The sequence below is a fragment of the Frieseomelitta varia genome, unplaced genomic scaffold (genome assembly GCF_011392965.1).
Source record: "Frieseomelitta varia isolate USP_RPSP 00005682 unplaced genomic scaffold, Fvar_1.2 scaffold_834, whole genome shotgun sequence".
NCBI classification, from domain to species: Eukaryota; Metazoa; Arthropoda; class Insecta; order Hymenoptera; family Apidae; genus Frieseomelitta; species Frieseomelitta varia.
This window is the reverse complement of record NW_025110628.1, coordinates 238,409-266,254: the sequence shown is the minus strand read 5'-3', so window position 1 is coordinate 266,254 and position 27,846 is coordinate 238,409. Positions and strand designations below refer to the sequence as shown.

At 43.7% G+C, this 27,846-nt stretch overlaps 1 protein-coding gene across 5 annotated transcripts in view; it reads left to right on the top strand.

Moving 5' to 3' along the window:
* LOC122536427 (filaggrin) overlaps positions 1-27,846 on the top strand; it is a 136,100-nt gene that overhangs the window by 88,063 nt on the left and 20,191 nt on the right. For all 5 annotated transcript variants that reach the window (XR_006308400.1, XM_043668793.1, XM_043668790.1 and 2 more), the window contains exon 9: positions 21,925-22,039. Coding sequence is in view for 4 of the 5 variants with exons in the window: in XM_043668793.1 (XP_043524728.1) it covers positions 21,925-22,039 (115 nt within the window). In the remaining variant the exon portion in view is untranslated. The remainder of the gene's footprint in view (positions 1-21,924; positions 22,040-27,846) is intronic.

Sequence of the window (27,846 nt, the reverse complement as noted above, 5' to 3'; positions counted from 1 at the left end):
TTTTTTTTTTTTTTTTTTTTTTTTTTTTTTTTTTTTTGTGGACGTAATTTAAGAGCTGGATAGATTAAACTCTAGTCTTCTAGCGTTAGGTGACAAAAATGGCTAAGGCCGTGCCTCGCTCTGGCTCCGCCGCCAGTGAAAGTTCAAAAGATCGTTCCATGAATACTTAACGAGCTCTGTGAGAGAGAAAGAGACCAAAAAAAAAGAGAGAGGAAAGAAGGGAAGCGTAGTAATCTTGTCTCGTGTAATTTTATCATTTGCTTTTATTTCGGGGCAACCAACGCTGTGATTACGGTTTATTATCGGGGCAACCAACGCGTGATTAATACGAAGTTTCGCAGGGAGAATGGGAGATTGAACTTTTTATCCAGCTGCTCGAACTTTGAAAGAATTGTTTATTATCGTGGTGTAATCAGATTTTTCAATCAGCGTACTTTTCACTCCCTCGATCTTTCTTTTTCACTCTTGTCAACTTTGTGCGCTGTAAATACGAGTTAGTTTGTAAAAACGCGACAAGTGACCCAGCGAGTTTGTTCCAAACAAAAATGTCTGTCGACGTGCGGCGAGTTTTTAATTAAAAAAGAAAAAAGAAAAAAAAGAAAAAACTTGCCTCCGATAACTATCGATCCGCCTGGTGTAATAGTGAATATCTTCCTCGGAGGCCAAAGCGTAGGTAACTGAATTACCGAAGTTTTAACTCGACGAGGAAACGATGAAAATTGGACACGATCTGGCGCTCGTGTGTGGAGATCGTGCGATCGAGTTGGAGAGGAAAAAGGAAAATTTTTCCGAGACTCGCAAATGTAAGAAAAGAAACTGATGAAAAAAAGCTACCGTCCAAGCTAGATGGTGAAAAAAGGGGGGTGATAAAAAGGAACGCGCGAGCACGAGCCTTTGAACCATCCTCCGGCGTGTAGACAATAACACTCGAAACAGCCGTTTCGCTTCTGATATTAAACTATCCCGGAAATTCGCACGGTGGAATTAATGGGAATGAAAATGCAGCGGGAGGCCGGCCTGAAATTCGAGTTGATGCCGGAAACACCGTGAAACTGGCTGCCCCGTTTTCTCCGAGTGTCGCATTTAACTCGTCTTCCTGCCGTTTCTGGGTTGGAAAATTCGTTTCCAAATAGCTCCGCGTGTGTACGCGTGCAAATACATTTCAATCCCGGGCCGAATCTTGAGCGGGCTGCTGATTCAGCTAGCTCCTGTTTGCTCCTAGATAATTACGCGATTCCTCTCGAAAACCGATTCAATACGGTTTATCAACGTAAACATCCTTTTGAAGTTCGCGGCCACAGAGGCGGAATAACGGTGATATTAACGCGTCTGTGATTGGTAATTAATTTTACGGAAATTTTACGGTAAGAGGGTGTTTCTGGCGAACAAAAGGCGAGAACAAGTGTTGCTTTGTATCGCTTGATTCCTCGAAGAATCTTATTTCTTTAGAGTCGTTGATTGCTCCCCTATTCATAATTTAATTACGAGCAAAAACAATGTCATTTCAATCATCTTTAATGAGAGGTTTCGCACTTTAAATTGATCCTTTTGCAAATCAAGTTTTCCTCTTATCGAATTTGTTTTCTTAGGCTGTTGTAATAAAAATAAAATCCGACGTAAAGTTATTACTCCGAAATAAAAATTTTATTCCACGTATGTAACGATATTTAGAGAAAAAGTAACGTAGAATGACATAAAATACTTCACTGTTTAACACAAAAAGTAGGTGTTTGGATAGTTTTATATACACATTCATGTAATAATTATGACAATCTGTAGGAATGATAGTTGCAACAGAATTATTAATAATATCTATATACTAGATGTTCATGGTTTGAAGAATCAGCCAAAATATTTCTTGCACAGAATTTAAATTTTGAACAAATTTCTTCAATATAGTTTATCGTTAGAAATTACTATAGTGGTAGAAATAATGAGGTGTATTTATTCACTTTTAAATCAGGTGAATCTGTTTTGTAAAGGAGTGAATTTAATCTGCGAAAGAGTTAATTTGAAATGGGAAATCTGTCTACGTGACATGATATATTCGACGAATTTGAAGTAGTTGCAAAGAAATTTTCCATTTGTAACGTTATTCCTTGTTACGCGTACGAACACTATGCAAATGGCGCAAGTTCTTTGCCACAGCGGCGAGACTGGCGAGCAAATACGGACAGCGGAGGACCGGCTATCTGTATGCAACGTTTTGTCCGTACGACTTCCTGATAATGTCGACGGTGCCATTTCCCTCTTACGACGAATTAGCCATGCAAATGCAATTCGAACTGCGCCAGTCAACGCACTTGCGCTGACTCCGAGTTATCGCGACCTCGTCGTTAAGCTCAAGTAAACTCACGCAACTGTGCGTGGGAGAGGGTTTCGTTGCGGCGCGACGAGCAAGTGCAGGAAATTCGATCGAAAGTGTAAAGCGTATAATCCAACGAAGATTATAATTCAACGAAGCTTGGTAATTTCGAAGAAGAAAAATTCTCGTTCAACACACGTGAAGTCGATCAACCAGAGGGAGACACGTTAGAATTCCACCAATCGAAAGAGTTAAATCGCGTTGCTCTACATTTTGCTCGCGATAATTGCGAGAAGCACGTTGAGAGAGAGAGAGGTAACGCGAAGATATTCGCGCGTATAACAAATTAATCGTGTCAGAGACGTGTTTTAAAGCTTATTAGTTACTAAAGTTACGGTTATCGTTCTCTCAATTACCTAGACCACCGCCGAGTTCCGCTTGATCATCGGACCGTGAAGTGCACCTTTCGTCCCAATTAACCACGCTACGGTGTATTTTGAAGATCGTACGAACCGGAAATCTCTTTTATTGGTTTTCCACGTAACGCGCAGTGTTCGTGTCGTTTCTACCGATTTCAACCAAAACTACCGAAAATCGTTTCGAACCTCGAGGTCAGTTCGAGATAAGTTTCATCGCGATCACCTGTGCACTGGTTGCACCGCGTGACACGCAAATTGGCGACTCTCGTCGTTCGATTGAGACGCGCGTCAACGTCAGTCGCGCAGGCTAATGGATGGTCACCGTGCGTAAGAGAAAACCGCTTCGTCGGGCGACTTGACGACATGATGGCGAATGCACGAGTGTCGTTTGCATGTCTCAACGAAAAATTTCTTTCCATTTCCGCAAGGGAAGCAACCGCGGATAGATGAAGAAGATTAACGACGCGGGAGAAATTCGGGAGTAATGGGCATCGAGCGAACAATCAATCGAGCGTTCTTGAAATGTTTCGAAGCGCTTATTAAGGATCGTTAAGTCTCCTAAATTGCAACCGCGCTTCAGTAACGAGCCCGCGAGCATAATACGGTGATATAACCGCATACGGACGACTATGGTTAGGAAAAAAAATCTGATACCTCCTTCGGACGTTGGTTGATCGCGTTGTCGTTGGAAACGTGTGGCCGAAGCGCGTCGATGAAACGTCCAGCGATTTTTTATCCCGAGACTACGCGTTCAATCGAGACGAAACGAAACGAAATGATTTTAACGGCTGGTATAATGTTCCATTGGCTGCGAGTACGCGCGATAGGGGAAGGAGGAGGAGGAGGAGTCGATAAATTGGAAACGTGCGCGCTCGTTTTGTCGAATATAATTAATGCAGGAGGAAATAACTGTTACGAGAGAGAGAGAGAGAGAGAGAGAGAGCGAGGTAATTAAAGTCTCGAAATTTATAGCCAGACGTAGAACGCGACTCGATGAAACAGCCGGTAGTTAATCCGCTGAAATTAGTCATTTCGATTCTTGACAGAATTGTCAACTCGAGTTTTGATACAGCGCTTCGTAGAAATTGCCGATCTTAATTGCCTACGAGTCTACTAGTCGATTTATATAATTTATGCGAACGATATACCGCGGCATCGGTACCCAAGTGACAAAACATTTAATCGAATATTCCGGGAATTATTAGCCCTGTGCTCCTCTCGATAAATCAAATCCTCCCGAATTAATGATAAGTTCCCGCTTTTCGGAGAAATTTCGCCGTCAATTTTTGATTTTCGAGAACGATCGTCCGGCCAGTTGTTTCGGTATTGTGTCCCTGTTGCAAGTACAGTTTTCACAAACCTGTCTGGAGCGCAGAGGCTCGGCTATCAAACGTCAAACGTTTCGTTTGATAGTCGTCGGTGTGCAATCTGCTTCATTAAAAGCGGCTTTTCGAAAGCTGTTCCTCTCGTTACGCGTTCGTTACGCGAACGAACCGATAATAACAAATATTTGCATCGAATCGGTTGCCAACGAACCGGCGGGGTTTTAGCGTGGAGAAATGAAATCGTGCAATGTAAAATCACGTCCGTTCGACAAGACGTAGAATTACGTGGCTGGCGGAATGATGACGATCGTTCCCTGTTTCCAGGCCGAGGCAATAAACGTTCCTTAGGTTTGGCTGGAAAAATCGATTCCTGGCCTGCGATTACTTTCATCTTTTATTCGAAGTCGGGGCCACGGGGACGGGAATCGATACGCTGCGTCCTCCGTAATGGTCAAGGAGGTTCACTGACCTTGTTAGATAACCTCGAATCGATACTGTCGTGTGACGTGATCGGAGGGCGAACGTTATCGAGATTCCCAGAACGAATGCCTCGATTTAGCCTGCAATCTCGCAACGATAACGAACTTGCCAGGGACAGAAATTCGGTTCTGAAACCGATTTTCTCGTACACGTTGTACTCCTAATCGTTCACCTTTATCGACTGGCTACTTCGCCTGGCGTGCAGCGAGCCTCGTGAATTCTCAAGGATTTTGCCGGCTGCGGGAAAATGCAGATGTGCGTGCACACGTTACTTTCGAGAGAATAGAAAGAAAAAGAGATTCAAGAGGAAGAGGAAACTCGAGCGTGACGAGCGCTCGCCACGGTTCATAGAATTTCACTATCGGTCTCGTCCTACGGATCACCTTGCCGGGGTTGTATAAAATTCCACGGCGCGACCGGCAGGTGGTGAACGTTGAAAGAAGCGCCACTGGCCGCGGGGGAAAAATCGTGGAGAAATAATAACACGGGGGTGAGGGCAGCAGGAAAAGGGAATAGCCCGGGGAAGTCAGAAGGCTCAGGTAGGAGCAGATGTTCGCGCGAGGCACGCGACAGCTGTGCGCCACGATTCTTCCCTCGTTTAGGCGATTTGATATCTTCCAACGAGGTCTTGGTCTTGGAAACCATTTTTCGGCTATCGATGTCCAACTGGAGGACTTGCTCGACAAATTAACTTTGATATACAGAATTTGCCGCGATATTTATACTCGCGTTTTACAACGTTTCGCAACGTTGTGACCTTATCTTGAATGGCGATATCGCACGAAAACGTAAATGTTGTTTTTCGTTGTCTCTTTAAGAGCGGGTAAATGTCAGCTGAGCAGGTTTTATACAGGTAACGCGACCCTTCTAAGAGGAACGTTATGGCTCGGAGGGAAAAGTTACTTCGGTGTTTTCTTACGTGGTTCGTGCGTTCGTTTTTTTTCTTTTTTTTTTTTTTCTTAATGCCTCCTTTTATTGACAGTGATCAATGATCCATTGTTTTGTCGAAAGAAAAATGAAGAAGGGGAGGTGGAGCGGCAACGCATCTATCTATCTGCGTGCGCGTGTATAGGAATAGTGTGTACATCCACCCGCATCTAGACTGGCGGCACACGACTCGCGTGCCATATTTTCCCTTTTTCGTAGAATAAAAGCACCCTCTTTCCGCAGAGTCGTTCATCCTTGCCTAGCTGCCTGAAACCGGTCCAGATGCAGCGGATTTAAGTTGCATACCAGCTGCTGTCCCATGTACTTCGAAAGACATATTTCCTTTCACAAGAAAAAATATACAATGCTTCTCCGTTGGTTGCTGGATTCGCGTATATTTCGTCTAGTGCGGACAAAGTCAAACGAGTTTCGGCCGATTAATACGACCGTATGATGGAATTCCAGCTTTCTCGGAAAATTAAGCGAAACGAATAGCGTAATATCTATGTTATCCTATACGATAATAATACGATCGTTGATTTTTTGTATTTCGGACAAAAATTACAAACAACTCTTTTTATTGCGATTCATTGTCGTTTTATTCCAATTCTTTCAACGTCGACTATTTTATTTTATACCTGAGCCTCGGAAAAAATCCGACACAACAGGGAGCTGAGAGACGTTACGAGTGAAAATCGTGATTAAGGACATCCGTTTATGGTTCCTTTGAAGAAAGGAACTCGAGCACGCACACGTGCCACATGTGTTTCCAAGGGAGCGGATTCACCCTCTTCCTTCTGTCACTCTTCAGACTTATAGAAAAATATCGAACGAGTAGGCCAGTTAACAGTCCCTTTTCGTTCAAGTATCTCTCACTTCTCTGAGTAAATATTTGCACCCCATTTTCAATTCTTCTTACCATTATCACCGCGTATTTGAGAGATCCCTCGAAATCTCCAAATTATTTCAATTTAAATCAAAAGACGAAAGAAAGAAAAAATGTTGTGGGCAATTAAACGTTTTTTAACCCCTTGCGCTGGCAATTGGTTCGCGGACCATAACGAGTGACCGAACCGTACAATAATTCGTCGCTTTCTTTTCCTTTTGAACTCGTCGGTATAATGTAACTGAATTGAAATTATTAAGAAGTAACAGACTTATCATCTATTTTGCCTGGGTTACATTTAAATGTACTTAAAACGGAGAAAATGTTGCAATTTGGCGTGGCACGTCGTTCCAGCGCAAGAGGTTAAAATCTCTACGCTCTACACTGTCCGAGACGATAAACTTGAGCGCAACAGTGCTCGTGGCTTCGGCCAAATTGCCACGTTCCCCGTGGCGATGGCAAGATTCGCGTTGTCGCGAGGCAGACGCGCGATGCATCATTGCCTCGCTGTAGCAGGGATATCGTGAAATTAGCATAAATCTTGATAGCCGATAAACGGCCCTTTACACGCGGCGCAGAAACCGGTTCAGAGAGACGCGGTATCGGTAGTTGGACAGCAGCTGCCTGCCGATACGACGTGCTTACACGCAACTCTGTTGGACGTGCAACACTGTGTCCGGCTCGCGAATCCCTGCGTCGAAGAAAACGATCGACTGTCCTGTAATTAATTTCACGTCGTGCACGAAATCGCGCGACACCACTGATCGGTATCGGCGTCGATCGTCCAAACGAGATACCACACGTTTTGAGTGTCATTGTATCGTTGCACGAAAGAAAGAAAGAAAAAAAAAAAAGAAGTCGCAATCGTGACGACATGGGAAGCAAAAGATCTCTTTTTTGAAAGAGAAAATGTTCCCGACTAGCTGGTTCGGTAAGCGGGTTCAGACGTCGTTCACGATCGCCCTCTTCTTTCGTATGCATCGAATTCGACGGGAAGATAGATTGAAACGATTACTTTGATACAGGTTCGAGCCTCGAAGAAAGGCTCGTGGACCGTGTTACATTTTTGCATCGACGCGTGCATTTATACGACGTTATTTTCCTGATCGAAAGAGAGAGAGAGGAACCGATTCGAAGATATACACGCAGGTTGGAGATCGGCATGACAAAAATAAGCGGAAACGCAGGAATCGAACGAAATTGGCGTTAACGCGAAGAGATGTCCGAGGCGCGTGCCACGTAACCACGATTCTTTGTTTGCATTCAACGAAAAAGAGCGTGTCGCTCGGATAAATTGTACGCGCGTGTGCGCCTCGCATGATTAAACCGTTGATTCTACTCTTAGTATTCCGACTCCCTTCGTAATAGCCTGGCCAACGTGCATCAGGGGCCGAAGGCATGTCGGTCACGTATCGGTCATTATTATTCGTCGTTGGCTGGCTGGCATTCGTTCGGAGCCAATAACGGCCGTTCGTGTTGTTTTTAATTGCGGGCGGCTTCGATCGAAAGATTGGCTCCTTCGTAAGGTAGATAACGTTTAACCATGAACAGGCAAAATTGGAAATTTGATGGAAATGGCGGGATCACGATATCGTCGCGCCACGTGTCCACGTGTGTGTGTATGTGTGAATCGGTGTAGCTTGCTTTTCGAGGCTGGCACTCGATATTGACGAAACTTTCGCAAAAACCTTGATACTATTTGGACCGCCGACTCGAAATCGAGTACAAGGACTTTAAATGGTAGATAGCCGGGTTTCGTGTAATCCTTCGCTGACAATATCGGCTTCCACAGCCTGCCAGTTAACTATATCGACGGCACGTGACACGGATTCCACCAGACAGAGTCGGTTACGTACGTAACAGTACCGAAAAGTTGGTATTCGTGGCGAGACGTCGATTCTTTCTGCGCACCGTGACTCGTACGAATTCGGTGGCGAATATACGACTCGAAATCAAACAGCGCCGCTCGGATCTTACGATCTGACGAGGAATTGTTGATATTGCGATTCCACGATCCGGTGGTTATGAGTGTCGAATTCTGTGTCAGACGCTCGGTCGATATCGACATTTCGCCGAGTCCAAGTCCACCCTTCCTCCCATTATCGCAAGCTTCTGACCCGATAATCGACGACGTCGTGTCTCGACGGGCACGAGCGTCCTTTAAGATCTTGTCAAGGTATCGAGGATCCCGTGTCTCGAATTATTTCTTCGATCATTTCCGCCAAGTATCGCTGGTGATACTATGGACCACGCTTGAATCCCGGTAGCGAACGATTCAAACATCCACGACGCTCGCAGCTGTTTACATCTCATCGATGAAGTTTCGCAATTGTTCGTTCTGCCGGGCGTCGCCGTTGATCCGGCGAAAGAAAAGGGATTTCAATCTATGGAGAATAATTTGAACCCCGCAGCTGCATCCGACCTCTTTCGCCGCTTGAAATCGTTCTCGCATCGAGGTCGAGGTCGAAGAATTGAGATTAATGCCTGTAGTCGCGAACGAGAGACAAGTGCGCTCTTCTGTGCCACTCTTTTGACACAGCAATTCTCAACCTATCTCGAGACGCATAACAGGTCGATAATTAAGAAACGTGACGGGACAATAAAACCGTCACGTCGGCGGAGAGAAAGAGGGGGGAAAAAAAGAAGAGGAAAAGACTGGGAAGAAAGCTTCAAACGCGAACCGTTGAATCGTTAGGTCGCTTTTTCATGCGAACCGTTTTGATCGTCGAAATCGCCTTTTTTTCTCTTGGAACGTTGTTCACCGTTCGCTCGCAAGCCCCGCGACCTATTGTTACTATCGATTCGATCGTGTAATCCATTGTTTTCATTTATACACGCCACAGGCAAAAACATATACGGGCCGGCCCGTTTTCAACGGGAATTTCGCGAGATTTTTGCCAGAGGCCAGTTGTCGTGAGATCTCCGAGTGCTCCGGTCAATTTGTAACTTCGATCGGATCGTTTTAAATTTAACGCGATTATTATATTTATTAATTTATATATTTATTTTGTAAATACGGAAAGAGAAAAGGCAGGACAAAACCAAAAAGAAGCAAGAAAGAGGAAGGAAGAATTCCAGGTTGAAAACCTCTGAAAACCGACGTATCTCTTTGCAATCTAAATCCTTTCCGACCGAACGGATTTGTTCCATTTAACTCGCGAGAAGCAACTTCGAGTTTGACTTAACTTACAGATCGAGCCTGCGTCTAAAAGTACCGAGGAAAACGGTCGAAATGAAACTCAGACACGTTTTTATCGTCCCCACGAGACACATTTTTCACGTCACGGTGCTAGTTTGGAATTCAACTTCCCGCAACGTGCGTACAATCGTGTTTCGAATAAACTTCGAACACGCTTAATGAAACTTTCCGAACAAATGCTGAAACTCGCAACAGCCAACGATCGAAAAAGTCTCGTCCGCGACGCGATTCCACGTGGAGCTGGATGTTCCACGAGGAGAGATAAGAAGCGTCCAACGACGTACAACGAAACACAAGAAAGAAAGAAGAAAAAAAAAAAGAATAAAATTCAAGCAGAGAACTCGCGACGCGACGTTATTACAAAAACAAAGGCAACACTGTGGCCGTGTATACCGCGAGACCTTTCTGAGAACTGTGAGAACGAGACGCAAGAAGCATCCGTTCTGTGTGAACGTGGCCTTAGAAAAACCACCTTGCCGTACGCGTCGCCATTCTACAACGCGCGACAACGACGTCGGAATTCACCCGACCATCCGTTTCTCCTCTCTTGCCTCTTACTTTCTTTTTCATTATTCCTCGGAGCCTGCCTTTCCTTCTTCCTTCCTGCTACCATTTGTACGGAGCGTCTTGATTGCTCCGTCGCCGTTTCCCTTTTCTTCGCTGACAATGACCTTCCACCGTGGAGAGAAAATAAAGCGCACGGGCAGAGAGAGAGAGAGAGAGAGAGAGAGAGAGAGAGAGAGAGAGCCGGGTCTCGTTCACTTCTCTCATCTCAGAGACGCGATATCAAAAATTTTCTCGTGAGATCTCCTCCTCCCTTACGCCGCGTTCTCCAAACTCGCGACGGAGCAATACAGCTAAGATTATACGGAACTGCGAATGCACATTGCAGCCCATTCGACTTTTGTTACTCCTCCTCTGCGCTATAGATATAGGAATCGAAATGCTAGAAGTTTCTTCCAGCGAGACGTGGAACGTCCTTGATTAGGCAGATTTTCACTTTGCCGTTGCTCCGACTTAATCGACCCAAGTTTTGGTCAGTCTCGTTTCACACTGCGCCCGATCCCGAGAAGTTTTCGAAACGTTATTCCCTTCGCGAGAATTTTCAAATGAAACTTCCAAGCTGGAATGCATTGTACCGTGAAATTTATAGAAAAACGAGGCTCGATACACCTGAATCGAATTTTCAGAAACCAACCTCGGCCGTTCTTATGAGAGAAATATAATCTTCGAATCGGAATTGATCCCTTTCGGTTGACGTTGAACGATGCCACGAAGTTTAGAGGGAAATCTCCGAATCCTCTTTCGGTTATCGCCGGGAATAAAAGTCTACGGAATTGATCCTAACGGTGTTCTCGATCGGGAGAGGGAGAAAGGATGGGGGGAGAGGAAAGTGAGCTAGCGATCGCGCGAACTCGAACGAATTGGAGCAGCATATCATTTTAATGCGCGTTCGGTTCCGCCGCGTCGCGTCGACGCGATGTTCGAAGCCACGAGCCGAGTAATGAAGCGAAATTTTTCCACGATCGTTCAAACGGACCGTGAAACACTCGTTACGCTCCGGTCGAAGTAAAATACCAAATACTCAAACAAAAGGTAACTCTTTACGTAACGATAACAACGCAAATTATCGAAAAGCAAAAGTAAAAAAAAAAAAAAAAAAGAGATACGTCAGACTGAAAATTGCGAACATTCGTTATTATCGACAACGCGAGTGACCGCGATAATGCAAATGCCATTTGAAGTATAATTCTATCGTCGTTCTAATCGATTAGTTAAACCGCAACCGATAATTAACGATTCGTTTGGCAATTCGCATCGAGTAGCAGCGACCTCGATGTTGCACGAAGCATGAAACGCGTACCATTAACCTCGCGTAACGATCTCCATGAAAATGGCCAAACGACGAGTATATTTTGGTCCAACGTTCCTTGAAACGTGCCCGTGGGGATCTCCGCGGAAAGAATACAAGTTTACGCGAACCGTGGTTCAACGACTGATGCAAACTGTTAATCCTCTTAGCGGAGGGAACTTAATCCGGTAAAATCGTTACTCGAAGTTTGTCGAGACCACGAATTCGTGGAGATGAGCTATGCGATGAGACGCGTCGTTCACGACGGGGAAGAAGTTCTTCCGTTTGATCGCCGATTCACCGACTCTGGTGGCCATTTTCCTGCTTTCGCTAGTTTCGTTTCTCTCGTTTCGCAATCGAGTTGAAGATTTCCTTCTTCCTTCTGTGTACTGGAAATGTTCCCCTTGTCCCTTTTCTTTTCGATTTCGTTTCTGTTTCTTTTTAGTGTAATTTTTTTCGTTTCGCTCGCGACATTGGTATCAGAACACGAGGCTACTCTAGTTCGCCAACGTGTCAATAGTTTGAAGATTACCATGGGAAGTTTATTTCACGGTCTAGCTGTTTTCTGGGGAATGGAAAAAGAGAAGGGAAAGAGAGGCAAAGAGCGAGAAAAAACTACAGGGAGAACAAACTGGGTAGACGCGATTCCAGGTAGAGCTGCAGCAACCTGCTGTATTTTTTCTCTGTTTCTCTTTTTCGATTTTGGAACCATTCCAACCTCTATTTTTTCCCTTTCTTTTCGAGGAATCGCGTTACGCGTGTTTGCGCGCGGTCGGAATGTTTGTTAACGTTTGGCAAAAGATTTTCCACTTCGCGGATGCACATTACCTTTTTTTTTTTTTTTTTTGCCTTCCTCGAAACGAGAAATTACAATTCATACGGAAACGTTACGAAAATTTATAGCCGTTGATTACTAACTCCTGTTCAAACACCGTCAAACAAATGAGTTTCTGGTATTTGATCAATCCTTCGATCGCTTAATTAAACTCGTGGTTTCGAAAGTACCACGTAATTCGCATATCTTCGGTTTGCTCGGTTAGACACTCGTAAAATAGTAAAATGCAACATGAAAGCTTTCTCGCTTTCTCGGTTGATCCATCAATAAAAATAAAAAAAGAAAGAGAAATAAAAATAGAAAAAAAAAAAAAACGGTAGCTGCGCCGACGCAGTGTACATGCAAAGGCCAAGCGTGAAATGGTGAGTACTCACTCGTTAAGTGTCATTGTTCGTGCGTGTAGAGTTCGATTCGGACGTCAAGATTATTCGGGTATTATTGAAAGCACGCGACGCACGATCGCAGCCGGCCATCATGAATATGAAGTGGCAAATCGGATTGCGCGCCGCACACACGCGAAAATCCATCACGAACGATTTAGCTGCTTCGGTCTTCTCTTATCAACTTTTAACGATCTTTTCTTATTTATTATACTATATATATATATTATACTACATATATATCTTATTTATTATACTATATATATATATATATTAAGCGAGTTGCATTTCGTCGCGTATTTTTGCGAATTTTCTCAAACGTTTTTCACAACCATTTCTCGATTGAACATTACGTCTCTCGTACTGAGTCGATTTTACAAAAGTGCACGATATCAACTTTGTCTTGCCCACTTTTCCAATCGCCCTTTGACGTTGTTGCCAATTTATTCGCGAATTCCCCGTTTCTAACGTGAATCAGTTATTTAAGCGAACACACGCGGAAATAAATGTTGTTTGCTTCGTCTGTAAAAAAAAAAAAAATGTCAAACTTATATCGATCGAGAGCTATAAAGTGCAAGCACCGCAAAAAATCTTCGTAAATGACAGATCACCCGAATTCCTCTTCTCTTTGCGCGTCGCTGGATCGACAGCACGCGTACGCGATGCTTTCGTTGACAACGGTGAAAAATTCAGCCAGAGGCCGAAGATCGATGCGCGTTTCGAAGGTTCGAACGGAACGCGGCAGAACAGGTCGCGTTTCCAACGTGAAATAGATCGTAAGGAAGTGCATGTATTGTAAGGTACAATTAACCGGGTCGTATTAATCAGACGACGATATCGTGAATTGAAATTCAATAGTCGTGTAGCGGTGGAGTCCTGCACTCGTCGCGCAGGACTGTATCAACTTTCACGGGAACGCTCGGTCAGGCTCGCGTTCAGGACGTGAATCCTTGCCCCGGACCTGGTTGATACGCGGCAATGACGATCGCGATCGAGTACCGCGACACGTCGGCGAAACTTGGCGTCCCCGAGGAGAACCAGTCGCTCCACAATCGAGAATGAGAAAAAGAGAAATTCAATCGAATTTCCAGCACTTTGCGACCCGCAATCGCGAAAAGTGTATTACATCCCTCGGGTCTTTAATCCGGCGATAAATTCGCAGTTACATAACCGCGATCCGAAAACCCGCCGATATATCTGACCCAGGTCTCGCATCCCCTAAAATTTGTCACTATCGCGACCTGGCAACGCGGAAACTCGCTGGTATCGTGATCGGTACCGGTCGGATAATTTGTCGACAAGCTGTAACTTGCGACCAGCCGCTGATTTGCTGATATCGTAATTTTCGTCGCACGGAAGTTGCGCATCCAGCATCCAGTGGTATCGTGATATTTCGAAAGTTGCCATTATCGTAACTTTCCAACGATGAAAACCTCACCAACGTCGCGGGGTATATATCGGGAAAGCGTAATGTCTCGATAAAACGAACGAAACGAACGTGTTTGTCACGGTGATCCTCGCTCTCCAAAAAAAATTCCACGTTTTTTCGGAATCCGTGGGGAGATTTATTTTGCCGTTAGCATGTACGGCGTTGAAATTCGCTGATATCACCTTGCAATCGAGTCTAATTTTTTGCAACTTCGATGAGCGACGAGCGGCAAGAAACGAGCGCCTCCGTCGCTCTGTCTTTTCGACACATCCGTCCGGTGATTTATAACCGCGAGAGATTTTACACATCCAAAGTCAGCGACGGCAATGAAAGTTTCGTTCGGTGACGTGCACGACACTGATTTCCTTCATCTTTTTTTCGATCGAGTTTTTTTCGTTTCGCTCGAGCGGTCAATCACGATTGTACGTTGCGATTTATGGGACAATCCGCCGTCGCGTATCAACATTAAATTTATGCCCGCAGCGAATTCAATTTGCCCTCGTAAAATGAATGTTAATGCGGTCGGGCATTTACATATTACGTACGATATTACGTTGTCCACTTTGTTCCATTTCGAATCTAATTAGCCGGTACGTTCCGGTACTGTAGTTTTCAAGTCGTCTCGGAGAATTTTTTCCTTATACGTATTGTCCGTAATGAAAACCGACTTAGTCGAAGCCGCGTGTCGTATGGATTCTTTAGAAAGTCTATGATTTATTATTGGAAACGGATGTGGGAAAAATAACATAAATTAAAACTCACGTGGTTTATTGTGTATTGTGTATATATATATGATTATACAATTTATATAGTTATACACTTGTACAAGTCGACGTTTGTTCAAAAGCGCTGCAGCTCGTCCGACTCGTTCAATAGTTCGCGTTGAATTCAATTAATTTTTGTCTGTACTTCCAACTGTCATTTATAGTCTTCAGATAGCATTCTTATTCTTTCTAAGGATCTCATAATTCTTAGAAGATCCGAGGATCTTTTCTATCCCTTTTATGATTGTCCTTCAATGTGAATTTTATTGTACTACTGACTTTCTTTATATAAAGTTTATTAATATTTAAGTAATGTTAATATTAATAAATAATTAATAATTATAAAGTTATATTAATTATATTTATATTATATTATATTAATTATATATTAAAATATATAACATATAATAATTAATAAATAATTATAAAGAGAATTGAATAAGACCGAATACAGTGACGATAAAAAGATATTAACTCTCTCAAGACCTGCTGCCACGACTCGATACTCATACATACACAATCGTACGCTCATGTTTTACCTTTTTATCTCAAGATTAGACAAATAGTCCCAAGTCTGGCCTTCTTCGTCGCAACAATCGCATGAAGCACGCAGCAGGTGACAATTGCCTCGAATTCTGAATAACGAGACTTCCTCCACCCTACACATTAAACGACGTTACGTCAGTCGTGTTTCTCAAGGTGGTTCGTTATTTGGTGCCAATTATCGCGATACCGAAAAAAAAAAAAAAATGTATCGATAAGCGTAATTTCATTCTAACGACCGCGTTATCGCGTATTATCCTTGAAAATGGGAAAGCCAGTTCTGCGGAATACCATTCCGCGCACTGAATTAGGTTATACGTTTCGCAATTATTACGTTCAATCTGTTTAATTGAACGTGCTGGCGCACCGCACGGCGACGGTATCGATGTTTGACACTCTCGATAGGGAAGAGACGCGCGAGCGGGAAAACACGGCGCGAACGAATAGAAAGAATTGCTCGTACGAGAGATAAATCAGATCCGGCGCGAGGTCTGGTACGTTTATTCGGGATTTTTCGTTTTTCCGAGAAGGGAGAGCCGCCAGTTCGCGAAAAAAATTCGTGGAAATATTTTCGCTCGAGAAACGCAGCCTGACACGGGAACTTTGATTGTTTGCAGCGGAAATTTTTTCCCGCTTGATTCATGCTATAAACGTCGGGACTTGCGATGCAAGTGTTTTTTGAAACACAACGCGTGCTGATAAGTGTTGATCTTGCCTCGGTCGTTGAAAACGTCATTGTTGATCCTCGGTCGGTTGAGGTCCTCGTTTCAAATATAGCCCGCAGATACGCTGATTTCAACTACATGCCGAAACGAAAAGCAGCAGCGAGTTTGAGGTCGACGCTCCAATTGAAAAGTATAGAACAGCGCCGGAGCAGGTCACGTTTCCTATCTTTTAGAGGTTTTAAAAATTCGATGAAAACTCGTGTTGTACCTGCATTACACTGCATTTTTACGAAACCTAATCTAATTCTGTCAGCCATCGCATTAAAACACTCCTCTGGTTTTAGTCGTAATCGGCATTGAAACCAAAGAAATCGACAGAAATATTGTTATCAGGATTTTTTGCTGAAAATTTCAAGAAGGATGCCTTTCCTTCCCTCACGATTTCTCACTCTCCTAACTGTTTACGCTTCCGTTCGACGATATTACAAATCTTCGTAGAAAACGGCTAGCAAGCTGGCAATTTTCGATTTCACGGTACCATCGACTGTGACGAATTCCACTCGTCAGAAGTAAGAGACGAGTAACGAGTAACAAGGATTTTTACGCAGCACGTGACGCGCAAGGGATGCTTTGAAATCAATTCGAAACACGGGACACTCGCAGAAAAGGGACGGAAGACAAGAAGCGTGCAGCTACGTGCTTGCGTATCTATCCGGTGTGTCGCAGCTGGATGAGGGAAACCTTATTGCGAAACCAGTGAGATTTTACGACCGGTTCTTGCCCGGCTCGGTAACAGCGCACACCCACGTGAAACCTACGTGGTGATAAATACGATTGTTTATTTGGCCGCGGGAGGGTTGGCGTCGATTTATCCGCGCGGCCGTGTCGGAAAGTCGATCGTCGAAAGAAAGATACGGCAACGGGAAACGATGCGAGACCAGTCGAAAAGCGACGATATACGCGAGGTCGTCGAATAAATTTCGCTCTTAGCAGTCTTCGCTCTTAACCCTTTGCCGACCTGATCACCTTTTTAGTCGGCTTTCCCGTATTTTACATCCCCGTCTCTCCCCTGGCGGAATAAACGCTCGAATAAATATGGGATGCGACTCCCGATTCGCTCGTTGATTACGTTTCCCATAATTCAACTTTTTTTCCTTTTTTTTTTTCGTTGACGATGAATCGGGGACTCGCGATTTTACTCTCCCTCTTTTCTATCTTGCTCTGTACTGTTATATATATAACGCGTTTGTTATAAATTTCTTATAAATTTATTTGTAATAATCTGCGAGTTGTGACGCATTTATCATAAATTTATTTGCAATCATTTATGTATGTTCCCTCTCGGTGAACGTAATTAAGAGCGACAGGACAATTCTTTAATATCGCGTGCGCAAGTTGAAATAACGAGTAACGAGATTGTTGACGTTCTAGAGGCAGCCGTGACAAAGTACGAGTTTTATGCAAACGGAATAATATATTTCGATATCCTAGACGGTGCTGGACCGACATTGCGTTTGCATAAATCAGAGTTATTCAATTCGGACGTAACTCGTTACAAAGTGCAAATGTTTTGAAAGCTTTGGCAGGAATGTCTCGCGTGTCCGAGCGCGAGGTCAGTGGTTTCATTCTTTTTCTTTTTTTCTCTTTTTCTCTTTTTTTCGGACGAATCTAATTTTTCGATACCATCATCGGGTATTTAATTGCGTTCCGTGGACGAACGTGCCTCTGCCTCTTGAACGTGTTCGAACTAATTACGACCGCAATAAAAACGCGATTGCACGAATTGGACGTTGTTCGAATTTCAATACCGGATAACGAAACTCTCGTGAAATATCGTTCGTAAATATCGTCCTTAGGAGACAATAAATTTTTCACCGCCGATGTAAATGTACAACCCGATATTTAATTTCGTTGATAATCAACAACACGTGTGTTGAATATTTGTTGGGGAGGGAACTAAATAACGAGATAAATTACGCTAAATCGTGCGTTTTCCTCGTCGGCAAAGCCTGCTGTTAATTGGTTAATTTCGAAACACCACGGTTAAATTATAACTAGTCTCTGCATCGTGAAAATACCAATTAGTATAGAACAATATTTAAGCAGCGTTCCTGAAAAAAAAAAGGAAAAAGGAAAAAAAGAACGAACGTCATTTCCAATATTGAACAAGAATTAAACGTATGTACGCGTGACCACAGAGCATGCAATCCCCTCATCCAGAAGTCAACTGAAAAATCCGAAGCGTGTCTCAAGACCGGAAAGATTCTCGCGTCGCAGTCGAGCCCGAAGCGTTAAACAATCGAGATAATTATAAGTACAAACGCGTGTAGTTCTCAGCGTATGTTTGTCCAGCGACTCTCCAGCGGAGAGATTTCGTTGTCTGTGGCGCGGAAATGATTTCATTTCCATCAGCCTTGGAAATATTGACCGAATTCCTTGCACTTTCTACGCGAAAATCAGCCAATATGTTCCGGCCTCGTTCGCCCGTAGGCACATACGTATTTATGTACGCCGACGATTACGAAACTGTATATAACGACGAGATTATCCAGCGTGAGAAATACTTGCGGCGCGTTGCCATCGCTAATATCCGCGAGCGTATGATTCACCTGCAACGTCTCGATGTCTCAATTTCCGAAATGAGTGGCTGGAATTTCTCTCTCTCTCTCTCTCTCTCTCTCTCTCTGTTTCTCATTTTAGTTTCCCTCCGGTATTCTTGGTAAATATTAACTAAAGAGCGTTGGTATTCAGCCACGTACGCGTTCGACGTCGAACATTCGAGTTCGAATGCGGCTGTTATGCCGCGAAATAAATTACACAAACGACCGACACGTTCGTTCTTCTACCGCTTCGAATCTATCCCACCTCTCGTATAAAGATAGCACACCCAATGTTTTCTTATATCGTGCATCGTAAAGCAGAGAGAAGATGCGTAGATTGCTATTACATCAGTATCCTTGGGGTGTGGATGGACATATATGTACTATGTTGAATGTTATTACTGAGACACGTAATTTCTCAGAAATACCGAAACGAAAATGTAAATATTATAATCCGTAGCCTTGAGGCAGACGACCCAGTCGTACAGAAGCCATCGTAAGCGTAACATTCGTGCGAATTATAATCAGTTAAGTGCGTATTAATATTTGTGAAAATGGGTCGCGAAAAGAAGTTAAATCCAGTTGAAATGCGCGTGATATTGAAATTAAACGAAAAACGTTAGCCCGTGACAAAAATGGCCGAGACAGTTAAGTGACAATGAATTTCCTGCAATGAAATCCCGATAAATTATGGAAAAAGAAAAAGTTGTGGATGATACGTGCTGTAATAGCGTCGAATTCAAGCTCGACTGCAAGACAAATTGCAGAGAAAGTTGGAGCTACGACAAATGCCAGAAACGTCTTTCAAAGAATTGTGAACATTCGAAACGACGAAAATTGCAACGAAAACCTTGGTCAAGAGCATAAGTTGTGTCGCAATTTGCAGAGAAACATAAATTGTACGGATAAAAAATGGCAAAGTATCACTCATATTTGCCGACGAAAAGAAGTTCAATTTAGACGGACCTGATGGCCTCCACCATTATCATGATTTACGAAAGGTGCAATAACTTCTGATCCGTCGACCCATGGGAGGCGACGGTATAATGATTTGGGGAGGTATCATAACTAAGATGAGACGGAGATAAAATTTATTAGAGAAAAATTAAATAGTAAAAAGTATATCGAAATGATTGGCGAACAAATTGACACGTATGCAACACAAATTGCCGAAAATAAGTAAATTTTTTCAACATGATAACGCAGTGAAACAATACTTTGCAAACAAAAGAATTCGTGTTTAGAATGACCAGCCAAGTCTTCGAACTTAAATATCATAGAAAATTGTTGGGGGAATTTGGCGAGGGTTGTATATACCAGAATGAAAGATAATTCGTAATATTAGTGAATTTAAAAATTTAAAAATTTTGCGGAGGAGTAGAAAGAACCAAGCCAAAAAATCATTAGGTAGCTATATTTTGTTAAATGTAAAAAAGGTTATACCAAGTATTGAACAGTAATCGTTTCTTTTGTTTCTATCCATTGTTTTTCACGAAATGTGCTAAATATTACCATATTTCTATTTCTTTTAACACTAGAACTACCAGACTGATCAAAATGACTAATTTATAATTTTCTGTGGAAATTTCACATATTTACAGCAGTGTATTTTATACTCGAGCGACTTTTTAATAAAGTATATCAATAGAAGCTTGTATCCTTTATATTGAATTATTAACTTTTTCTTGTACCTTGCGCTTGAATTTCTTTGCCATAAATATTATACTTTTTCGTCGGTAGTTCTGGCGTTAATAACACAAAATGTATTGCAAAAAGTTTAAATAAAACACGTTGATAAAAGCATGCAAAAGAGATTGCACACAATCTTCGTTTAATAGGAAGAAATTCAGTAATTTTCAGACTGTGCTATCTTTTTGTACCGGGTACAAATATACGTCTCGTACAAACGTAATTGCCACAGCCGACGCGGAAAAATCCTGTGGATAACAAGGTTTCCGCGTGAAATCTGCCCCCCTTCACCAGACAGGTTCCTTCTGAGAAAGCTCCTAATGACGTTAATGACGTTAATCGTCCCACCTATTGCTCCGACGTGAGTTTACCTGGCTGTCGAACGTTTCCTGCCCGCGAGAGGCACGCGAGCGCGCGAAAATCAATTCCCACGGTGCTTTCACTCCGACCTAATGCGTCATTATCGGCGCGAGAAGATCGCCGTGCGACAAACGACGTGACGGGGCCCGTTCAACGAACGACGAGAAGGAAACGAACCGGTCGTCGGTCGGCGAAAGGAGCGACGGTGCACGCGTGCACGCGTCGTGACACGCTGATTTTCATCGTGGCAAAACGAAGATTTTTCCACGGCTTCCAACGCGATCAGGCTCTCGAGCGTCTCTCGCCTGATTGACAGGCGAATCGTCTTCGTCGGTGAGCGAAGAATCGCGAAGCACCGACGGGAGTTTATCGATTTATTCCACTTTCTACCGGTGGTTGTCGGTCGAGACTCGGCGGATCTTTTCTCGCGGTCTGGGAGTAGTTTCGAGCGAAACGAGAACTGTCGGCTGAGAAACGACAGGCGCGTCTTTCGCCGAAAGCTCGCGACGAACGAGAAGCGTCTGCCGCGAGTTTCTAATTTATGAAAGGGGAACAAAAGATGTGTGATTCCAGGGCGCCGTGTGTATGCTGTATATATTCGCTCTTATCTAGCTTTTGTACGTCGGTAAGTTCGAAGTGACGCTTTTGTCGAGAGATGCGCCCGCGATACGCGTGAGATACACCGATCGCGGAACGCATCGACGATAACGAGTTTTTTTAAATCGCGAGGAGGATTCCCTCCCCCCGTTGCCGAAACGGACAACGTCGTCTCGAGCGTTGATACGTCCGACGATTGGCAAACAAGAGGATCAAACGGGTTTGATCGTACGAACGTACGGGTCGTAGATCATGCTACCTCACAGATCACTTTCGGTCGCAATATATCGACGTATCCGAAGGGCGATTATCGACGAGCGAACGTGTAAATCACACGCGCGGAGACCTTTAGCCGCGTAATTTATCACCCACTACCTAACCACGATGACAAGTCTCGCCCTGTAAATAATTTATTGCGCGATCTAATCGCTCGCTGACCTCTATTTTTACCCCTTGTTAACGCGAAAGCCTCCGGCGAACCGTGTCAAAGGTCTCCGCGTAAGCGTGAATCACCGCCGGTTGCATTCCAGCTGCGTGTTTCCTCGTCGAGATTGTACAACGATCGCTCGTTGGCTCTCTCCATCGTCCGAAAATTACCTGTCAAAGAACCAATGCGTTTCCTTACGACAGCGGCCACGGTAAAACATCGATCGTTTGATTTGATTTCAGCAATAACAAAGGAGGATCCTGGCAACGTGGACAGAATTCCCAGAGGTCGAGCCCCAGTCCCAGTCGGCTTCACCACACGCAGGAAGCAGCCGCGCCTCACACAGCTCCTGTTTCCGTGAGTATCCGAATCCCTCCGGAAATTGAATCGTTTTTTTATTGTAATGCCCGGGATCGTTCCGTCGGAACACGCCCAATCACCATACGATTCGTTATCAATCATCGATTGCATTTTCATTTCTCGGCGATATCTCAAAATTGGAAAAAAAAAAAAAAGAAAAAAGAAATGAAGAGGAGAAAAGAGTGAAAACGGGGGGGGGGGGGGTGGATGAAACGCCGGAAAGACGCTTTCAGATGCTTTAAACATTCGAAGATCAGCGCTACCGCGTTTCCCTCCTTTTAAAAGTTTCGGTGGTCGATTCACCGGCAGGCTCTCGCAAACTTTCTTTCCCAGGAGAAGTTGCGAGCGGCTCTCTTGAACTTTTCAGCCGTCTTATAGCGTCTCCCGGAGCGCGCGATCGATAGAACGTTCTCGAGCGTTCCTCTATCCTCCTGAAATTATCACTGATTTTCCCAATCGTTTCGCAAACCTCGGTGAAGTTGCTAGAAGCTTCTCGTCTTCCCTCTGTATAATATTATAGCACGAGATCCTAACTCTCTGACGTAACGTCGAAGTGAAAGAAATTTTGTCTCTCAATTCGTTCTTGCGAACCTCAGCGAGGAGATGCGTGACGCAATCTCAATTAATAACCGATTGTAGCCACGCGATAAATTATCACGAGTACGTTGTTTCCACTCTTGCCATGTTCGTACGATCGTTGCAAATAAATCCGCGAACTTACAACAATGCGACAGTTAGCACGAATAGAACGTTCCGGAGGTTTAATTAAGCTGACCCGAATCACCGCGGCTAGACCTTTGTTTCGCAAAGTTTGCTCAAGAAATGCTGGAAGAAGGACAGTTTCTCGCGCAACTTTTATAACGTTTCATACGCTTTCGCTGTTAAAAGCATTCGCTTGCAGCTAGTGGAAAGGATCAGCCCTCTCAACATGCACTTTCATCCTAATTCCTTGCAAGAAACTTTCCAACGGTACGAAACGAAAAGAGCTGTGTAGCTTTTTCGATGTGCAGAAACAGTCGTGCCAAGTAACGTAACGATTTCATAGAAGCCTAGTTCCAATAATTCTCGATCAACGCATTAACGCACAATTTTGTTTCTCGTTCAAGAGTTTTAGGATAGGTTGTTGAATTAATTTCGAGACTGAAAATTGTACTTAACGAAGATGTTGAGAAATTAACAATTTTGTTCAAAATAACTTGCGCTTCTGCCAGTGTTTATAGATTTTTTTTATATGTAATCATCTTCTTTTGTTAACACTAGAGCTACCAAAATGGTCAAAATGACCAATTGATAATTTTCGTTTAGATACTTTATAGATTTTTGGAGACTTGAATGATTCTTCGTAAAATACATAAATGAAAGTTTGTGTATTTTCTGTTTCTTTTACTTTAACATCTCTGATGGAAATTCTATGTTTTAGTCGTCGGTAGTTCCAATGTTAGTAATCATGTTCAACTTTGGTTGAAATATACGTGTCGTAAACTCCATCGTGTATGACCCGATTACACAGTCTCACTGCCCAGTACATACATTTATATATAACTATAGATATCTACTTTCGTTGAATAAGTTAAGTGATCTAAGAGTAGTATATGTCTAAGCTTCGCCAACGACGATCCTCGTGCGCGATTAACCTCTTACGCTGGAATATGACGTGCCACGCACGTCGAGAATCCTTTGTCCCAAAATTGCAATATTTTCTCAGTTTTATGTATATTTAAGTAAAACTTCTCAATAATTTCTATCCAGTGACATCGTGCCGACGAGTTCAAAAAGAAAGCGACGAATTATTGTATACGGTTCGGTCGCTCGTTATGGTCCGCAATCAGTTGCCAGCGCAGCTGGTTAAAAGAAATAACAAAGTCGTCGCGACCACGTCCATCTCCCGATACTCTACGTAATCGTTTCGAATTACCGAGATCTCCAGTGACGGAGACGGCGGGTGAAAATAGACAGAACAGAATAGACGCGACGACGGCGAGATGGACGGTTTACCCGGCTCGTTTCTCCTCGCATCTCCTCCGGAGGGGGATAACGCGTCCGAGATTTGCATCTCCGCGTGGGAATTCCACGATCTCGCGGCACGAATCCGAAATGCGACGTGCTCGCGTCAATATCCGGGCTCGAAAAGCGGCGGTTCCTCGAGTTGGATCTTCGAACGGCGTCCCCGAGCAGATCGGAGAACGTCCGGCGAGAATCTCCGACCGGAAACCGAGAGCCGTCCGTCGTTCCGAGCTTTTCTTCCGTCCAGAGGAATCGAGATACATTGGATCAAGAACGTAACGCGACATCGTGACGGGACTTTAAAGCGACTCGACCCGCTTTCCGGGACAATACGTCATGCGGCGGCGTGATCGATACCTTTTTCGGAGTGTTATCCGGCCGACGCTCGAGGTGGGGTGACGCGTGGAACTTTCTCGTCTGCGAAAAAAAGGTCAAATTTCTCGTACGAAAAGAAACGAGGGTGTCTGAGGGGAGACAAAGTCGATGAGCCATGCTTCTGATACTTTTTTTTGTTTTTTGAGAGCAGAAGGTGTACGGGCGTGGTGGTTTTTTTAAAGAAGTGATTTATGGCAGCGTGATTCTTCTTGTTACGATTGACGCCAAGTGCCAGACTATGGAATTAGATAAATTAGACGTAACGTGTAAGAATCGCAGAACTTTTGATATTCATTCGGAGCGAGGAGTACGGTGTAAAGAGGAGGGTGGCTTTCGAGAACGATGATTAACGATGCCGCGGTTCTTCGCGTTTTGTTTCGCGCTGGACGAGAAGAAGAATCGTAGAAATGAACGACGTTGATAGAACGAAAGATGATGTCAAAGAAATTTTAATATAAATATGAGAGAACAGGGATTAAATGGAACGATCTCGCGAAATTAAGATAATCAAGTGGAATCTACAATCCACAGGGCGCCTTACAATGCCGATGTCCACGGTTACGTCTAATTGTCAGCTAAATGTCTGTCCCTCGGTGTGACAGTGATCCGCGCATAAACCCGGGAGATACAGTCGGTTCGACGAGACATTGTTACCGTGGTAATGTTAACGTGCAGGTGTGCGACGGTTGTTGGTGTGAATGATGCAAACAACGATACGCCGTCGTGCACGCAATCGATGTGTATTAACACGCTCTAATTCGGGCGTAGGAGTGTAATTGAAGAAGTTAATGAAATTCTGTCGACCGTCTTCTGATCTTTCATGCGAAACGTGTACGTCGATCGTGCGTCGATCGTTTTTCTTTGTCCCTGTGTCTTAATTAATAAACAACGCAACAATCTCTGTAACCGTGTGTACAGACCGTGTGTACGTACGTACGTACGTACGTGCATCGTAAAAGTGAAAATAATTGGAAGAACTAAGGTGACTTTATTTTAGTAATTAACGCGTGACTTTCGAGTAACTTTATCGCTGGTTAAGTCGTCCTATATACTGAAAGCTTCAACCCTGTTACACGGCACGATTCTAAGAACTGGGACGAGTCCATAGCTCTTTTCTAAGCACGGATAAGAGAAGTTGGTCGTGGGAAAACGCTACGCGGTTTAATAAGATCTACCCTCCTTTGACTATATATTTTCTTTGCAAACCAGGAGAAAATCATGATTACAGTCTCTCTCTCTCTCTCTCTCTCTCTCTCTCTCTCTCTCTTTCTCTCTCTCTTTGAGGCTGGAATAATCAAACGTGGAGCTTTTTCCTTGCAGAGGAAAAAATGTAGTATTACTGTGATACTTGATGCAGTCAAATCAATGTAAAACTCTTAATCAAATCCAAATATTATTTTTCCTTGAATTACTTTTGTGTCTACGTATATAATTATGTGTCTATGTATTTTGCGCAATTACTTATGTATCTACGTTTAAATATTTCTCTCTTTTATGTTAATAATTGCAACTTGAATAGTCGACTTGAAATCGATGTTTCTCGTTGAGACGGAGCTGTTGAACGCGCGAGCGAAGCGATTTGAATGAAGCTTTGCTAAAAACGCGCGACCGTGGATGATCATCGAAAGGTGAAAGTAATTAAGATAAGTTGACTGAATGTCAAGAGTGCATAGGCCACCGAGAACATTGGAACATTGGAAGGCAATCAAACGACTCGTTCGACTCGTGTGGAAACAACACGAACAAACGTCCCTGGATCCGCGTGCTGGTTCAGGTTCGCGTCTGAGACGTCAAGCGCCAACTATTATTCATCCATCCGCTTCTATCGTCCGCCGCTTCCGAGTAGGAAATTACGAATCGCGATGTCTAGCCGATCGAACGTCGTCTGACGTCTGTTCTTGAAAATAATCTCGCGACGTTACCTCACCTCGCCACGATAGTCCACGACTTCTTCTTGATTGATGTTTAATTAACGAATCTGCGGCCATTGCATTGACGTCAAGCGGCCTCGAGAGTAATTTTCCCTATCGATCCCTATCGAGGAGCCGATCGTTAACGTAGATAACGTTTCCCCTTATCGTTCACCGAGTTCATTTGTTGCGCAGCTTCGAATTGAACGAGCAAAGCTATTTCGATATCTCTCCGTTGATTTGATTAAATTTCGACGAAAAGAACGAGAGAGAGAGGGGCATTCATTTTTAGTCCGGTTCCAGGCTAAAAGGGTAAACAGACGCTCGGCCGACTCGTTCGCGTTCGATCGAAGTTAAATCGGAGTTTCTTCCGGCAGAGTGAGTTAACTGAATGCCTAATCGGGCAGAGATCAGAATTCGTCTGGATCATTCGGTGGTACCAAAATCGGATGAATAATTCGACGGTGACCTCGGTGGCCTGCAATTATCGGCGAGCCGTGAGCACGTTAGGATCGCGGGGTGTGATGTAGGTTAGAACCTACGCCAGGAACATGCAAATACTCTCACCGGTACTGTTAATTAAAGCTCGACGCGCCTCAAAAATTCCGTCAGATTCGAATCGAGTTTCTATGATTTTCTGCCTCTGAGACTCTCCGTTCTCTATTTGGCAAAGGAGAGGACAGAAAATAGAGAGAAATCTCGTATCTGCGTTTAATACTTTAAACGTCGAGCGTGAAATAAATCTGGGATAATTGCTCGAGCGTGAGGAGCGACGAAATTAACCAACAATTTGGGACATGTCGAATCGTGATCTATCAAATATTCACCGACGTTTCCTAATATGCGGTGACGTAACTCGTCAATTTCAGCGTTACGTCAAACAAACGCGATGAAACAAAGAATCATTCGAAAAATATACGATCGATGAAACTTCGCTCGTATATTTTTTTTTTTTTTTTTTGGACTCGTCTTTTTTCACTGAGCTGGTTAAACGAAGCGGGAGAACGTAATTCAAATTTTGGTCAGTGATTCTGGACCGCGATTCCGAATCCTGTATCGCGGCATCCCGCAACAGAAGCAAACACACTGTCAACGCGTATTTTCCGGTTGGTAGAATCGTTTTGTATCCGAATTGGCCAGGCCGGACGTTTATAAATTTGAATTTGAATCGGTTGTTCGGTGGTTGCCCGTTGGTAGACAAAAGGCGATATTATTTTCGCGAGGAGGACGTTTCTGTCCGCGCGTGTGACGCGCGATCGAGATCGCCGGCCAATCAAATTCTTACTCGCCGCTCGTTTTCGACGCGAAAGGCAAAGCCCGCGAAACGTCGAGTATCTGGCACAAAGGCAGTTCGATGCTATCGAATTTCTTGGGTCAACCTTAATTAAAAGTTTTAATTAAAGGTTAGCGCGAGACTAGGCTCGCACGGTTTATGCATATTCAACGTTGTAAAACATTTTTCGCGGTTCCCGTTCCTCTTGATTTTTTCTTTTTTCCTTTTTTTTTTTTTTTTTT